The sequence below is a fragment of the Bufo bufo genome, chromosome 1 (assembly GCF_905171765.1).
Source record: "Bufo bufo chromosome 1, aBufBuf1.1, whole genome shotgun sequence".
Taxonomy (NCBI): domain Eukaryota; kingdom Metazoa; phylum Chordata; class Amphibia; order Anura; family Bufonidae; genus Bufo; species Bufo bufo.
In genome coordinates this window covers 215,875,536-215,893,055 of record NC_053389.1, presented here as the reverse complement: position 1 = coordinate 215,893,055, position 17,520 = coordinate 215,875,536, and the positions used below count along the sequence as shown (strand labels likewise).

At 43.0% G+C, this 17,520-nt stretch overlaps 1 protein-coding gene across 5 annotated transcripts in view; it reads right to left on the bottom strand.

Annotated features, from left to right (window-relative positions):
* Positions 1–17,520, bottom strand: part of PLEKHA4 (pleckstrin homology domain containing A4) — an 81,722-nt gene that overhangs the window by 16,201 nt on the left and 48,001 nt on the right. For all 5 annotated transcript variants that reach the window (XR_005779456.1, XM_040434993.1, XM_040435001.1 and 2 more), the window contains exons 2-11: positions 12,827–12,975; positions 11,973–12,080; positions 10,056–10,128; positions 9,847–9,947; positions 9,601–9,716; positions 6,071–6,499; positions 4,880–5,924; positions 4,564–4,644; positions 3,231–3,323; positions 600–668 (exon numbers count right to left, since the gene is read on the bottom strand). Coding sequence is in view for 4 of the 5 variants with exons in the window: in XM_040434993.1 (XP_040290927.1) it covers positions 600–668; positions 3,231–3,323; positions 4,564–4,644; positions 4,880–5,924; positions 6,071–6,499; positions 9,601–9,716; positions 9,847–9,947; positions 10,056–10,128; positions 11,973–12,080; positions 12,827–12,913 (2,202 nt within the window). In the remaining variant the exon portion in view is untranslated. The remainder of the gene's footprint in view (positions 1–599; positions 669–3,230; positions 3,324–4,563; positions 4,645–4,879; positions 5,925–6,070; positions 6,500–9,600; positions 9,717–9,846; positions 9,948–10,055; positions 10,129–11,972; positions 12,081–12,826; positions 12,976–17,520) is intronic.

Below are 17,520 nucleotides of genomic sequence, written 5' to 3'. Positions count from 1 at the left end.
CTAGACCAATCTGCACCAAATTTGTCATATAGGTAAATAAATAGCTTCCTAATATTTTAGACCAGGTTTTACCTCTCTAGGCCCTACTAATATAGCATCATCTCTTTACCCATATTAGCCAACAGAAGCTCTCAGGTCCGTTACTCTTAGCCTCACTGACACACACCCAGTTTTACACCAGGTTTCCATAACAATGCAGCCATTTGTCTTCACTGTTATGGGGGCACTGTGAATGCGGCCGCTATATGGGGGCACTGTGGATGCGGCCGCTATATGGGGGCACTGTGGATGCGGCCGCTATATGGGGGCACTGTGGATGCGGCCGCTATATGGGGAACAGATTTGGGTGTGGACGGCACTGTTGTCACTACTGTTATAGGCCACAGTGGATGTCACTTGTTATAGCACACTATGCATGTCACTGTTATGGGGGCTCTGTTGATTCCACACACACAAAAAAACTAAATAGACCTATGCAAAGCTGTGTCATTCTGCTAGTATACTGATAAATTAGACATTACACCAGACTGTCCTTATGAGCTTCTAATACTATAGGAACAACCCAAAAAAGTTTACATACACAAGATAACAATACTTACATCAATACTATTCTCTCCCATGCGAGCTGGATATGGGGCACGGTCACGATACTGCGGGGTTCCTGATTGCTAGAGAATATAACGACAAGACACAATTTTGAATAAAAGCAACAATAGACAGATTGCTAGATAGGAGACAGACAAATGGAGAGAGACAAAACAGTTGAGTCACATTATTATGACAACGTCCTACTTTCGACATCAGCAGGACATAGAGGAAGTCACAGGTCGTGAGCTGGCTTGGTGGGTATAAGACGCTTTATGAGAGTAGCAAAAAAGGATTATTATTGGATTTCAAGCCAAGGGTGGCAGTATTTCTGAAACTGTGCAGTTCTTTTAACTGCTTACATGCTGCTGTGGTGAAAGTGTAACGTGAGTGGACAAATGACACCCTAATGAATAAACGACATGACACAGGTCATTGAGGGGAGAGGTGAATGTTAGCTTATGAAGGTGTGCATGGGTGGGCCAAGATGCTATAGTGGAGCTGCTTACTGCCAAAATTAACCAGGGGGCTACCAGACATGCGTCTAAAACAAAAGGTCAGCAAACCCTACTGCGCATGGGGCTCTGAAGCAGACGGAAGGTCACTGCAACTCTGCTAACGAAGATGCATCAACATAAAAAATATCAATTTTTGCGGCGGTATTGGAATTAGACCTTCTCCAGTGATTCAGGTTCTCTGGTTCATCAAACAGATGGACATTGGTGTGTCAGGAAAGAAACATCAGAGAACAACCATTGGTGGAGGAACACATGCTGGTGGTGGCAGCTTTATGGTCTGGGCAATGTTTTTGTGGCATTCTCTGGGCCCACTCATCCATGTGGAAGGCACTTTCAACGGATTTGGGTAGGAATCTAACCTTGCAGATCATGTACACCCATGCATGCTTATTTTCTTCGATGGGGCGGAAGGGATCTTCCAGCAAGACAATGCGACATATCACATGGCTAGAAATGTCCGACACTGGTTGGACGAGCATAACTAAGACTTCCAAGTACTACCCTGGCCCAAGTGAGCATCTGTGGGACCACCATAATTGTCGGATTCACTCTATGGATTCTCGCCCATGCACCCCTCCAGCAGCTGTGGGATGCACTGCAGTCATCATGGATCCAGAACCCATGAAAACCTACTAGACCTTAAGTCACTCCCAGCCCATCTAGCCTCTTTCCGTGCTGCACGCGGCTGTTACTCTCAATATTAGCTGGTGGTCATAATAATGCAACTTGACTGTGTAGATAGATACAGTGGTACTTGAAAGCTTGTAAACCCTTCAGAAATATCTATACATCTGCATAAATCTGACCTAAAACTACATCAGATTGTCACAAGTCCTAAAGGGAAATAAAAATAACATCAGGTGTGATTGGGAGACCTGTTTTATTTAAGGAACAGGGATCTATCAAAATCTGATCTTCACAACATGTTTGTGTAAACGCATCATAGTATAAACAAACAAGATATCTGGGGAACTCAGAAGAGTTGTTGATGCTCACCAAGCTGGAGAACATTAGAAAGCTATTTCTAAAGCGTTTAGACTCCACCAAACCACAGTTATATAGAGAGTGTGTACAATTTGAGGAAATTCAAGACCAATATTACCCTTCCCAGGAGTGGTTGACTAACAAAGATCATGCAAAGAGCGAGGTACATAATAGTCTATGAGGTCACAAAGGAACCCAAGGTAATTTCCAAGCAACTAAAGGCCTTTCTCACAATTGCTATTGTTAATGAGTCTACCACCAGGAGGACACAGAACAACAATGGTGTGCATGGCAGGACTGCAAGGAGAAAGCTACTGCTCTCCAAAAAGAACATTGCTGCCCATCTGCAGTTTTCTAAAGATCACCGGGACAAGCGAGAAAGCTACTGGAAAAATGTTGTGTGGACAAGCAAGACCAAAACAGAACTTTTTGGTTTAAAGAAGAAGTGTTATGTTTGGACTGCACAGCATTCCAGAATAAAAACATCATCCCATCTGTGAAACATGGTGGTGGTAGTGTCATGGTTTGGGCCTGTTGTGGTGCACGTGGGCAGAACAGCTTGGTATCATTGATAGAACAATGAATTCTTAATTGTACCAGCAAATTCTAAAGAAAATATGTGAGCTGAATCTCAGGAGGACGTGGGTCATGCAACAAGACAACAACCCTAAGCACACATGTTGATCTACGAAAGAATAGTTAGGGAAGAACAAAGCCAAAGTTTTAAAATGGTGAAGTCAAAGTCCTGACCTTAATCTATTGGAATGTTGTGGAAGGACCTGAAGTGAGCAGTTAATGGGAGGAAACCCACCAACACAATAGAGTTAAAGCTGTTTTGTACAGAGGACTCAGGTATAGTCCCTACAAGCCAATGTGCAGAATTAATCAACAATTACTGGAAATGTTAAATTGCAGTTATTGCTGCACAAGGAGGTCATACCAGATACTGAAAGCAAAGGTTCACAGAAATGGGGTATTGGGTCATTTTCCTCAATAAATCACAAGTCTTATCTTTATCTACTTGTACAAGATCTACTTGTAAAATCCGATGTAGTTTAAGTCACGAGAGACGGACGGGGGAAAGGGGCACGAGAGACGGAGGCAGACTGATATTAGATAATCTATGCATAATGGAAATCTCACCACAGCACTCAGTGACATCCTCTTTCCAGCAGGAAGATGGGGGCGATTAGAACCAGGAGGCAACGGTGGCAGCTGTGAATAGCTCACTGAACTCTGTAGTGCAAGAACAGTTTTGTGTTAAAAAAAATATATATAACTGATACCAGTCAAATGTATGGTTGGGGACTTGGTAATGAAGTTTCGTAGACAGTATGAGCAGTACAGAATTTATGGCAAGGAAGTACGTATCACATTAGCTTTGGGGAGTAATTATAACCTCAGTCTGCGTATGAACACTTTAAGGAAGGGCTTTTCTGCATTTTTGTACAGGAGCCTCACCTCAATTGGTCAAAAGTCATCTTGGACTTTGTCTGCTGATCCCAGTATAACATTAATTTAAGAACATAAGGAGTCAATTATGTTGCTAAACCATTAATAAAGCAAATTATCACTTCTGTTAAAACTGCTTCCCCAACTGCTAGGGGACGCCTCACAGAGAAGCACTGCTTTAAAAAGAAATAGTTCTCTTGACATGTCATATATTATTTTTTTTTAAGCAAATGCCTGTTTTCCGATGCAGTTCTGGAACATATTTTCTTAAATGTCTGCCTAGTGCCATTCTGCTCTGCCATTCCACCTGTAAATAGGAATAAACTGACTACTCTGTGTTACTGTTCTCCTAGGCACAGTCTGATACTGATCAGACAATGTCAGAATGTGTGTGTAGGGACACATCCCCAACTGGTAACACCGTGTGGACAATTTATTCATACAGTTTTAGGATGAATAACAGGGAACACACAGATCTAAGAAAATATGCAGCAGAATTGCTATTTCATGGGAAATACCATATTTACAAAGGAATGACTGTTTACCCGTGGATTACTTTTTGATTAATATGAGAGGTTTCAAACATGACCTTTTTAGATAGGTATCTAGAAAGCCTTCCTTTGACACAAAGTTTCAACAAAAAAAGTTGAGAACCATCTATTTTCTGAAAAGGAGAAGCAGCCTGCAAGCAACTGCCAACATCCACAGACTAGAGGGACATAACATCTGAGATAGACTGACACTGAATATATTTTAGAACACTGTCCACAACCATCTAGTATCACTAGAACGGTTTGGACAAACCCTATTTGACCCATCTCTCCTTGATCTTAGATATAGGCCATCACCATTTGGAACGCTTCCAGTGATGCACCAAAATGTAGAGATTTTTTTAGCTACATGAAGCTTATGAACCTTTGTGAATATGATTTATAACTAATAATCAAATAATGAATATTACTTCTTTCTCTTGAAAAATGCAGAGACAAGCTCATTATTATAATAGTAACAATGATCCACTCACCATCTTTGACAGGTGCCTCGGTGTGTTGCCAAGACCTCGCCCAGAACATACTGCAGGGGGTAGGAATGACCTCTCTGAGTACTATTGGCAGAAAGAGGTGGAAAACTTATCAAAAACAGGAAAACAGTTGATGAAAACGTTTCAATTCTCTGCAGAACTACTACAGGAAACAAATGCTATTTGTATGCGGTGATCCTAAGATCCAAGTGTGTGCTTGTATCCACTGTTCTATTCATTTATAAATTTTATACTTTAATAGAAAGCATTGCCAAATTACAAAACACAGTGTGGAACTGCATACATAAAAGATACCCACCCTTGGTCCTTGACCCCTATGTCGTCTTAGTGAGGGAGTCAGAGACAGCTCTGCAGGGTAATCTTCTATAATTACTCTCTCTGATGAATTGTTCGGTCTGATTTGCATTCTGTTGCTGGGATACCCATGGGATCTAGGGGGTAAATTAATCCCAGAACCATCCAGCCTTTCTTCTTCTGCCCCCAAAGGTTGTGATCTTCTAGGATACCGATTAGGACCCTTTGCCATTGTAGATGCAGTGAAAGAGTCATCAGATGGCAGAACATCATACCTATCAGATGGAGTTTGAGGCCTTGATGCAGACTTCGCTATATGACTTCTGGTTCTGGAGCTGGTTACAAAATAATCACCTGGTCTTTCTTCACTGTGTCTGATAGTTGCAGAATTAGGAGCTCTGTCTTCTGAAGGAAGGATATCTACTCGCCCAATTGGTGTATTAGATCGAACAGTTATTCTTCCCAAAGATGGAGATCCAGTCACAGCCACAAACACATCCTCATTGGACGCAGTCTTATGCTGCTGTGTGTGTACTTTTGGACTAAGGCTTGGTGTAAGAGGCAGGTCCCTCTTGGGTGGACTTCCAACAGGTAACACAACATTTGCCTGAGAACTCTCAGGATAACGGAGAGGTTTCTCACATGGCAGAGGGCTTCCATACTTCAAGTTAGGAGGAGGACTTTTCTTGATTATTCTGTGTCTAGAAACCTCTGAAGGTGTGGGTGGTAGAGATTGTGACCTTGAAGCCTTAATTATCCTCTGAACTACATACTCTACCCTTTCTGGTGAGGAGCATGTTGTGGTTCTGGATGGAGAGCAAGAAAGAGGGGACATTTTTCTTCCATCTGATGTTTCCATAAACTCAGTTTGCACCTTGAATTTCTCATCTTTGAAGTTCCAGTTGCGCTCTAAGAGGTCAGCTCTATATACATGAGTAGGGACAACAGCAGGAGAAGACGGAGCAGAACGGGAGAGAGCAGAGGAATATTCATCAAGTGGGCATTCAAAACTCTTTGGTGGACTAGGTGGCCTCTTGTCTTGGTAAGGCCTGTGAAAACAAATGCATAACTGTGCATTACTAATGAGAAATACAAAGTTTTAACTAATTATGTGACTTGCAGAGACATATCAGGCATATGCAATATCATCCAAGTAGAACTGTAAAGTTCATGTAACATCAAAACAGATGCTTACACTGACAGACACTTCTGAAAAGGCACCCACTCTTCATCCTCAGGAATGGAGTCCTTCCCCTCTGCAGACATCTTAGATTCCACTTCAGGTCTGTTGTAAGTGAATTCCAATTGCTTTACTCCACTTTCTGGTGTGGGTGGTGGGACAGAACCATTCTGGGATACAGAAGTATAGTGTTGCATAGCATCTGTTAAAGACTCCCTCAGCCCACTGAACAAGCGATCTTTCTCCAAGTCTCCATTTCTGTCCTGGTCTGGAAGACTGTCCCTGGAGCTCTCATCTTGTGATCTGGTTTCAGACAGATGAGCAATCTCCAAAGATTCAGCACTTTTTCCATCATCCCCAGCAGTATTTATTTCAGAGTGGGAGAAATCTTCATAGCTGGCATAGAGCTCATCTTGTGAGGTGAGGTTGTGACCATGGCTACTCCTGAAAGAAAAGGGTGATAAAATTAATTTTATCGTGATTAACATTAAATAAAATACCAAGAGATGTCCCTGCATATCGGTTCACCGGGGGGACCCCAGTTGTATCTCATAGTGTATCTTTTGAATGTTGTATTTTAACAGTAAAAAAAATAAAATGTAAATACTAACCAGAAATAACATTTTAATGAAGCAAAGTAGAAAATTTAAACACTAAATTGCCACCACAACTGAATGAATTTTGTCTACAAAATTACCACCACAACCAAATGTGAATTCTATCTTAAGGTACTTTCACACTAGCGTTTTTGTTTTCCGGTGTGGAGTTCCGTCACAGGAGCTCAATACCGGAAAAAAACTGATCAGTTTTATCCTAATGCATTCTGAATGGAGAGTAATCCGTTCAGGATGCATCAGTTCAATCCCTCTTATGTTTTTTGGACGGAAAAAACACCGCAGCATGCTGCAGTTTTCTCTCTGGCCAAAAATACTGAAAGTACCCTTACCAAGCCATAAAAAGCTAATTTTGCCTTAAACTAAAAAAACAAAAAACTAAAATAAAAAAACACATAGGAAAGTATAGTAATAGCAAAGCATTCAACTCTGTGCCCATAGTGGACAGGCAGATTTCTATTATCACAGCTAAGGTGGTGATCGCTGTTTTTTTCCTCTATCAAATACAAGCTATGTAGGGTTAAAGGGGTTATCCAGGAATTGATAATGATGATCTATCCTCTGAGCTATGGTGAGCATAGTCGGTGTTCTGTCAGAAAACCTTAAATCGTCAGATTCCCCTCCAGGGGTGTGCGCCTCCGCGCAAGCGCAGTTCCAGGGGTGTGCGCCTCCGCGCAAGCGCAGTACCACGGCACGACGCCTCTGTGCAAGCGCAAGAACCAGGGTATGAGCAAGTTAAAATTACAGTGAGCGTTGACTCGTGGACGCGCGCACTGTCACCGCGCGTGCACCCAAATCTCCTTACCCTCACACTGCGCACGCGCGGATTGAAGCCAGCCAGCAATAAATCTGAAGTGCGCTGTATAGTGAGTGTAAGGATATTTTACAATCCGTGCGTGCGCAGTGTGAGGGTAAGGAGATTTAACAAGACAAAAGACCGCCAGATATTCTTACCCCTGGGTGCACGCGCGGTGTCCGTGCGCGCGTCCATGAGTTAACGCTCACTGTAATTTTTACTTACCCATGCCCTGGTACTGCATTTGCGCAGAGGCGCAGTGCCGTGGTACTATGCTCGCGCGGAGGCGCACAACCCCGGAAGTCACGTGGGGTAAGGGAATCTGACGATTAAAATTTTTCTGACAGAACACAGTCTCCCGCTAGCTTTCAAAGCTCTGACCCGTACATTGTTCAGAAGCACCAGGAATCACTAAAAATGGAAGTGTCAGGGGAATAGGCAAGGTAAATATAACTTTAAAATGTTTTTTTTTTTTTTTTACAGAATTCTGAATCTGAAAAAAAAAAAAAAAACTGGTTCAGACGGACACCCCCCTTAACTATTGAAAGCTAGAGATGAAGTTTTGAAAAATTCTACTTAATTTCCTAAGAAATTTGATTAGTTACTAATTAATTTGTCACAAATCGCTATAAATCAGGTATACCCAGGCCACTCTGCCTTAGGCCTCATGCACACGACCGTATGTATTTTGCGGTCCGCAAAAAATACGGATGACATCCGTATGCATTCCGTATTTTGCAGAACGGAACAGCTGGCCCCTAATAGAACAGTCCTATCCTTGTCCGTAATGCGGACAATAATAGGACATGTACTTTTTTTTTGCGGCCATACGGAAACTGAATGCACATGGGAGTACCTTCGTTTTTTTTTGCAGACCCATTGAAATGAATGATTCCGTATACGGTCCGCAAAAAAACCCCGGAACGGACATGAAATGAAAATACGTTTGTGTGCAAGAGATCTTAGGGTATGGCCACACGGTGCGGCCGTGCTGTGTCCATGCTGCAATGAAGAACTGCACAGCCAATTAGCCTGTAGCTGCCTTTCATTTAATAATGAAGACCGCACTGTATAGTCTGTGTTCATTGTTAATGGCCGCGCTGCACCTTTAATGCACCTTTGAACGAGAGCTGTTGCTGGTATTAGGTTTAGCTGGTTAGGTGGGGGTACAATATGCTGGCATACCAACTTCTCAAACCCCAGCGCTCTCCTGCCCTACAGGTGGGAACCCTTCTTCTGCCATCTGCTTTTCCTCCTTTTCCACATCATCTAATATCAATGCGAATATGTCATCAGGAACATCCAGCTCCTCCCTCTGCATCTTGCTGACTTTTCTAGGACATGGAGACTTTGAAGGATGATTTGGAAGAAGTAAAGCCAGCAAAAGATGAGGATGGTCATCATCAAGACCTGACCCCCCTCCCCCTAAGGGATGCAGACTGGAAGTTATTGGTTGGCACACTGGGCACTGCACTAATAAAGACTTCCATCTTATTGGTATTGAATTCTTCTAGTAATCATTTTCAGCAACACTGTTCCTAGCGCATGAGCACTTGCCACGTCTCTCCCTATGCTCAGCTCACAGGACAATGGCGGAGACCGGTCAGGATGAGGGTTTTATAGGGGATGGCCATCTGTGGACTGGCTGGCTGTACGGCAGCTCGTCTCCTCTACATTTAGTTTGGTTTTGTAACACGTGCAGCCGCCATTTTAGGAAAACCTGATTGTGGTAACCAAAGTGCGAGGAAATTCGGATTTGTTGCTAATCAAAGCGTTCCTAAACTTCGGACCGAATTCCACTTTAATGCTTTGCTTCGCTCAACACTATTGAAAGCCTAAATATCACAAGTATCTCTCTGGTAGTCCTCATATGAAAATCCCCTTACAATTTTAGTAAATAGTTTCACATTATAAAGAAAGGAAATCCTTCAAACCATTAAAATACACACATTGATAGTATCCACTTCCGCTAACAATATCCTTTTTCCCGTTATTCTTCTTTCTCTCATCACGTTTATTCGTACTTTCATTAAGATTCTGTCTACAAGCCAATGTGAAACTACAGAAGCTGCTCAATCCTCAGACTTCAGATGGCTTCCATACACACACAATATTAAGTCACCCAATATTCATACTTGTTTTTGTTGTCGCCGACGACCAGAGCAGATTGATTCATGGCACGGATCCAGGCATTCATGTCTTCCTGAGTGTCGGCTGCAAAGTAATAAGTCCTCATGCCAGGATGTTCCGCCTGAAAGGTTGGAGTACAATACTGACGGTTACTATGTGCTTGGAATGGCTGTGTTATGTGCTATGTGCTATGTGTTTGTATAGCCGTCGTCTCCGCTAATATTTATATGCAATAAGCACGTAAAGCAGACCTTAAAACTGAATCTTCTGTTTTTCACTTCTCTTGGGTTGGCAGGCAAGATTTCATAGCTTGGTAATAAAATACTGCCGAGTACGGTCTCCTCTCTGCTGTCTGCACAAAAACACATAGGAAAGTAATTTAGGATAAAAAAAATTTAAAAAAACACACAAAAATAAATAATCTAGAATTTGATTGCGCAACTGTAATATAAATTGGTACCTCTATAATAAAACAAGCAGAAGTCCGACAGCACGAACCACCTCCTCTTCCACAGACGCAAGCCTGCACTGTCCTACAAGAAATCAAGGATGTGGAGACATTCACAGAGGTCGCAATTCATACCCCTAGCATTGTAGGTTTATAATGTCATTGACATACTGCTGCAAACATTTCCCACAAATTATATAAAACTACTGAATACACCGTAATTCTCTAAAATGTCACTAGAGGGACACGTAACACCTATCATAAATTACCGTTCTCTCTACCTAGGTTGTCTTGCTGGTTAAATTTTTATAAAGGGTTAAAAGAGCTTAAAAAAAATTTAAGATTAGTAATAATTATCTTATCGACCTCCCATTACTCCTGATCCAAAGTTATTCTGAGCCTTTAAAGGGATTGTCCGAGATTATTTAACCGATTGGTTTAGTAACTGCTCTGGATCGTGGGGGTCCAACACCCAGACCCTCACCGATAAGCTATTTGAGAAGGCACCAGCGCTCACAGTAGCACCGTAGCCTTCTTGAAGCTTTGCCTAGGCCAGTGATGGGCAAACTACGGCTCTCCAGCTGTTGTAAAACTACAAATCCCATCATGCCATGCTGTAGGCAGACTGGGTATACTGGGAGTTGTAGTTTTACAACAGCTGGAGAGCCGCAGTTTGCCCATCCCTGGTAGGCCATGTGATGTCACGTCCATCATTTATTTCTACTGGTCAATGATCAAACTATTCAATTACCCGATGAACTAGCTTTTCGCTCGTTCATCGAGTAATTGGCAGCACCTTAAGGCCTAGTTCACATGATCTTTTTTTTGTGAGTGTACGGGCCGTTTTTTTGTGTTCCGTATACGGAACCATTCATTTCAATGGTTCTGCATTAAAAACGGAATGTACTCCATATGCATTCCGTTTCCGTATTTCCGTTCCATTGAAAGATAGAACATGTCCTATTATTGCCCGCAAATCACGTTCCGTGGCTCCATTCAATGGGTCTGCAAAAAAAACTGAACACATACGGAAATGCATCCGTATCCGTTCCGTTTTTGCTGAACCATCTATTGAAAATGTTATGCCCAGCCCAATTTTTTCTATGTAATTACTGTATATGCCATACGGAAAAACGGAACGGAAAAACAGAACGGAAACACAACGGAACTCAAAAATGGAACAGATCCGTGAAAAACGGACCACAAAAAAAAACTATAAAAGCCATACGTTTGTTTGAACTAGGCCCAACACAGCCAGATAATCGCTAATGAGCATTCCTATGAACACTTGTTAGCGATTATCTGGCGGATTCTCGGCGCGCCTAAAGGGCCTTATGTATACACAAGATAAGGCCCAGTTCACACTTCAGGGATTTGGTCAATGATTATGGACCATAACCAGATGTGGAGCCTATACAGAGATGAGGTAAAAGATTTGCACTGGTCTGTGTTTTTGACCTGCGCCTGGTTTAGCTTCCAATCACTAAAGTGTGAACTAGGCCTAAGGTCCATTCACTTGACAGTGTCTGTTTTGCAGGCGGAAAACCACGGATGCGCAAAACATGGACACTGGCGATGTGCACAGCGCATTGTGGTGCGGACCCATTGACTTCAATGAGTCCATGATCTGCAAGATGCGGCAAAGAACAGGACACTTCCTATATTTTGCAGAGTAGCCGCACAGACCCAAGGAAGGGAACCGCGATGCGGCGTGCACATTGCCAGTGTCCGTGTTTTGTGGATCCGCCAAACAGTATGGACCCCAATTGTAATATTCTGCAATTAAATTCTGAACCAACCAGTAAAGATGCTTATTAGAAATACACACAAATAGAGGAAAAAACTAAACAACTAAGAACTATCACATTCCCTAGGTAATCTATGCTTACATATATTCGGTATGGAGTTCCTCTTTGTACAGACACTAACCTGTTTATACAGCCAGCCACGAATCACCACAGGAGAGTTGGGGTCCCTCTTAATAGAATATTCTCTTTTTCCAAAAGTGTGCACTCTCTTTACTGATCTGGTCGATGCCTGAGTGAAATAAAATAAAAAGAGGCTCATCAGTGCCTTGTTAAAGGTAAAATTTAGGTTTCATTTTCATTGCTGCAGATAATAAAAGTCTGATTTGTCATGTGTCATGATGAATGATGGAAGGAAACCTCCTGGAATGTGTGAGTCACTGCCGTTCCCAACAGGAAGGCTTTTCAAAGCATGTTCTGGGTTTCTATTCTAAAATCTAGCAAGTGTCTAGAGTGGACAATGACCCATCCAAACAGGCTCATCTAAGCATGCAGTCTCAGTTAGGTCCTCCGGTTTATCCTCCGGTAGACCCTAATACAACTGGGCCTGAAAGTAGGAGCCGACATGAGAGCCAGTCACTGGTCACTACTTCTTATGGTTTCATGGATCATTTCTGATGGTAGACCCAGATGGAGATCTTTGGGCTACTGGTGGAGTCACATGAGCAGTTATGGAGGACATGTAAAGTATCACCTGCACAACACTAGATCGCTTGATACGGAGCTGAAAAGTGGTGTGGCACTTAGACATCTCCCTACTTTTCCTGGGGTGAGGCTTCCAATCTTGCACACAGATAGTACTCATCTCCACAGATGGTGATATATGCTGAAATACTGAACTGGGTTATGCCTCCAAATAGAACAAGACCATCACCTGGGTGCAAACACGCAGTTTCATTCCCCAACATATCCAGTTCTCCTGGGAAAAGCTGAATTACAATGTTTTTTCTTTTGTTTTGTTTTTTTAAGTACTCTCACCCTTGACCCCTGGCTGACAGAGGCAGTTGTGGTGATGCTGCTGGCCATGCTAAGCCCACTCCTGGGACGCTCCATTTCTTCAGTCATGGTTCACAGGTTCTGTTGGAAAAGGGATTTTCACTTGCTGGATCCGGAATTCATAAACGTCCCTGTAAAATAAACAGTTTATTAGTGATCAATTCAGAGTTACTCATCCAGAAAGTGAACTGTAAATGGACGGAACGTTTTATTCAACAGCAACGTACTACAACTGAAACGATCTTCTCCCATAACATGCAGGTTCAGCTTAGGATTTGCTTGTTTCTTTTAGTTAAGCCATGTATCGCATTTGACCTAATGAACATTCATATTCACCTGCTCCCCAGCTCCGATCCATGATCTTCCAGTTCCCAGCATCTTTACTTCCAGCCAGGGTATACATGGGGTCATTGCAGCCAATGACTGGCCTCCTTGGTGTTGTGTCCCCAAACAGCACATGATCCAGAAGTGACGTGCCACTTGGTCGATACATCAATGAGTCCCGTCACTGACTGCAGTGGTGCACGTGACACCAAATATACCCCAGTCAGAGGTAAACTGGGGACAGGGAAATCTCAGAATGGAGCCAGGACCCATGACCGAAGCAGTAGGGAGCAGACGAGTATGAATCTTTCTTTAGTGGTGCCCAACTAAAAAAAGAAGGTAATGTGCTCGTCTAGCTTGAGTGGATATTGAGCGGCCTATGGATAAGAAGCTATTCTCCTACTAGGGGAAATGAATACAACTAGACACAGGTACAAGATGGCCATCAACAGAACGGCAGAGCGTTAGGTCAATAATTACGAGTTCTAATATTACGAGTTCTAATAATAAGAAAAAGGTGTAGGAACTACATTTTAAATTCACTTATTTAGCTCTCTAATGTGAAAATTCTGCAGCATCTGGCCGACAACTAAATTATTCTGCCATAAAAATTGCCATAGAGGTTGTCACCCAGCTTCCCCATCGCTGAGGAATGCAGCTCACTTCTTTCAGGACACTGTCAGGCCTTCTGAGCATAATTAGATCTTTATATGCCCTCCTAGGTCTTGTAATAAGTTTCCAATTCATGTAAGTATTATCCCTGTGCGCATTGTAAAACGTGAAAAATAATCTTTATAATCACCTGTCAATCAACTGTCCTTTATGCCCAAGGGTCGTTCTTTGCGCCGCATTTGTGCCCAGCCGCCCCCCAACTGCCGGAGCCTTAGACACGCCCATCTCATTAGAATTCACTTCGCTGGGCGGTATTTCCCTGTCCCGAACATTCAGAGATCCTGCGCATGCCCAAAACGAAGTTACGGTCATCGGCCTCAATAGGGGACGCAGGCGCGATGTGATCCCGGCGAGTGAGGGTGCCGGGGGCGCGGCTGGGCACAAATGCGGCGCAAAGAACGCCCCTTGGGCATAAAGGACAGTTGATTGACAGGTGATTATAAAGATTATTTTTCACGTTTTACAATGCGCACAGGGATAATACTTATATGAATTGGAAACTTATTACAAGACCTAGGAGGGCATATAAAGATCTAATTATGCTCAGAAGGCCTGACAGTGTCCCTTTAAGGCCCGATGCACACGACCATAGTTATGGTCCGCATCTGAGTCGCAGTTTTTGCTGCTCAGATGCAGACCCATTCACTTTAATGGGGCCGCAAAAGATGCGGACAGCACTCTGTGTGCTGTCCGCATCCGTTGCTCCGTTCCGAGGCACGGCAAAAAAAATATAGCATGTCCTATTCTTGTCTGTTTTGCGGACAAGAATAGGCATTTCTACAATGGGCCGCCTGTTCCGTTCCGCAAATTGCACGGTCGTGTGCATGAGGCCTAAGTGTGAGTGACACCCCAGCAAGAGCTGTGATCCAGCCATACTGAGCGTCACCTGCCTTTCCTAGAAATAGATATAATGATCATGAAATGATCAGATTCAATCGTCAAATCCCTGTATGTGTTTATTTCTCCTCATTTTTCCCACAGCCTGAGACACATTGAAAAAAAAACCATGGTATCTTTCAGCTGCTCGGAGCAGCCTTCTAAATAAATGAAAGCTTTGTGATTGTAGACCAGGCCAATGTCTGCAGGGCCTGTTATGGTTCATAGAATGAGCTTTGTAGATTCATTCCAGGGGTTCAGCTGGGGCACATACTAGCCAAGGACCAAGCACTGCTAAATCTGGAAGGGTATGAGCCAAGGCTTGACACAATGCTGCCATTAATTTTCTAGATTTAACGTCATTACAAGATCAGGGTTTAATCATTTACGGTCAGTCATTTTAGAAGACCATTACCATGCATTGAAGAGATGCAATTAAAGCCTATTAATGAACATAGCCTACAGCAACATGATTCAAGTCCTTCAAGACTTCATATAAAAGGGATGCAGAATCCCATAAATGGTCACTTTCTGGACACTCCCTTTCCAAGCACCAAGAATGAATGGCTTTTATAGAGGCTTGGTCAGGGATATAACAAAAGCAGCCATCATAATGCGAAAATGACCAGTTATAAAAGACTACTGTCCTACTAACACTTAAAACTTTCAGGAATGTGTTGATCTACACACATCAAATTTAAAAGGGGCAATTTCATTACATGTCCAGAAAAGGACACCTAACCTTTACATACAAAGCCTAAACCAGTAGCCACACTGTGTCAGCCATCGAACCCATCCAGATTTGTCCTTCTGTCTGGTTCTGTTTCCAACTGGAAAGCTGTCTGGAAAAGGTTGGGAAGGAGCAGGCTTCGGGACCCATTAGTTGCCAATCTTGTTCACATTTGGTAATGTGAACAAGATTGGCCCCATTTGATTGGTCTTCACTTAACAAATGCATATGGTGGGCTATAGGAAATCCATCATCAAGCTATCATACACATGCAGTATATGGACACTTTTGAAGTTATTTATGCAATATCATAGCATTTATATCAAATGTATAGGGTTGGGCGATATCAGAAATATTCAGACGATAACGATATTAATAAATTTATCACGATATATATCGCGATAAATACTCATTTAAAAGAAAAAACACAAGACAACATTATACTGTGTGGGGGCAGCCACAAGGAGACGTTCTACTGTATGGGGGCAGCCACAAGGAGACGTTCTACTGTATGGGGGCAGCCACAAGGAGACGTTCTACTGTATGGGGGCAGCCACAAGGAGACGTTCTACTGTATGGGGGCAGCCACAAGGAGACGTTCTACTGTATGGGGGCAGCCACAAGGAGACGCTATACTGTATGGGGGCAGCCACAAGGAGACGTTCTACTGTATGGGGGCAGCCACAAGGAGACGTTCTACTGTATGGGGGCAGCCACAAGGAGACGTTATACTGTTTTGCCCCCCCAGTATAATAATGTCATGTTGCTCATGTATGGAGGACTTATTCCCTAATGTCTGCTATTATAGATCAGTGTGAAGACTGCAGGTTGCAGGCAGGAAGGAGGGACCAGGCCGCAGAAGACAGATAGACATAGGACCTTTATGTATGACACTCAGGCCGGTTCTATTCTATGTTTAAGGTCTTGTCTCTCTCACTCCTCGCAGGCCAAACTCTGTGTGTGGGAGTTGAAGAGACTTTTCCCGCCTGGCTGTTGTGCTCGCCTCTGCCGTTATCCAATTCCGACGTCTGTGGGCGGAGACATGAATATGGGGAGCTAGGAGGAGACGGGGCGGCCGCTGCGGGCAGTAATGTGGTTGTGAGTACTGTTATGCAGGGGCCAGAGGACAGATTTAGAAGCGGTCAGCGCACATGTGACTGCTTCTATTACATCACAAAATAAAGCGGTTATTAGAAAACAGCGATAATCGCCATATCGCTGTTTCTTAATACCGCGGTATGTCGCTGACACCAGTTTACCGCTCAACCCTACATATGTATGTATGTATGTATGTATGTACATTTATATAGGACAAGCAGCAGGGAAACAAGCACCCTGAAATCATATTGGGGTGCCAATAGCTGACAATCCTAAATTGGCTTCAATGTTCCTCTGCTCCCTTATATGGAGGATCATTTTTTGATATGGTGGAACATTTAAACAGAAACTTATCCGCTCGTTTATCAGGTCACCTAATAGTAAAAATTAGCTGCCCAAAAGACCACTTCTCCAGTCATAGACCGGCTCGGACTGGCCCACAGGGGAATCCCCCGGTGGGCCCCTAGTTTCCCACCCCCTGCACAAGTGGCACATTAGATTTACTGCACTACATACATATATTCATATTCAGTGTACAGCACCTCAACCAGCCTATGTTCATATAAAAAAAAATGTGTGTTAGATTATTTATTATATTTGAATATATCCATATGGTGGGCACCCAAAATAAATTTTACTGGTGGTCCCTAGGTACCCCAGTCAAACACTGGTCATAGACATAAGAGAAGTGCCAGCTGAAGAGTATTCTGCTAACAGTTATCACAAGCGATCCCTTCAATAACATGGATGCCTGGCTGAACACCCATGTTATGTCCATGGAGACAGAAGGGACAAGTGGCTGCCAGACACCCAAGTGCCAAAAAAAAAACAGCATGGCTGACCCTCTTCACTCCTGAGAATTTATTGTCTTCCAATATACGTTATACTGGAGACAGATGGCACCAAACAGGATCTGACAAATATTTAGTTACTTTGGAAAAAAATGTATAAGTCCAGATTAAATAAAAAAAGGTCC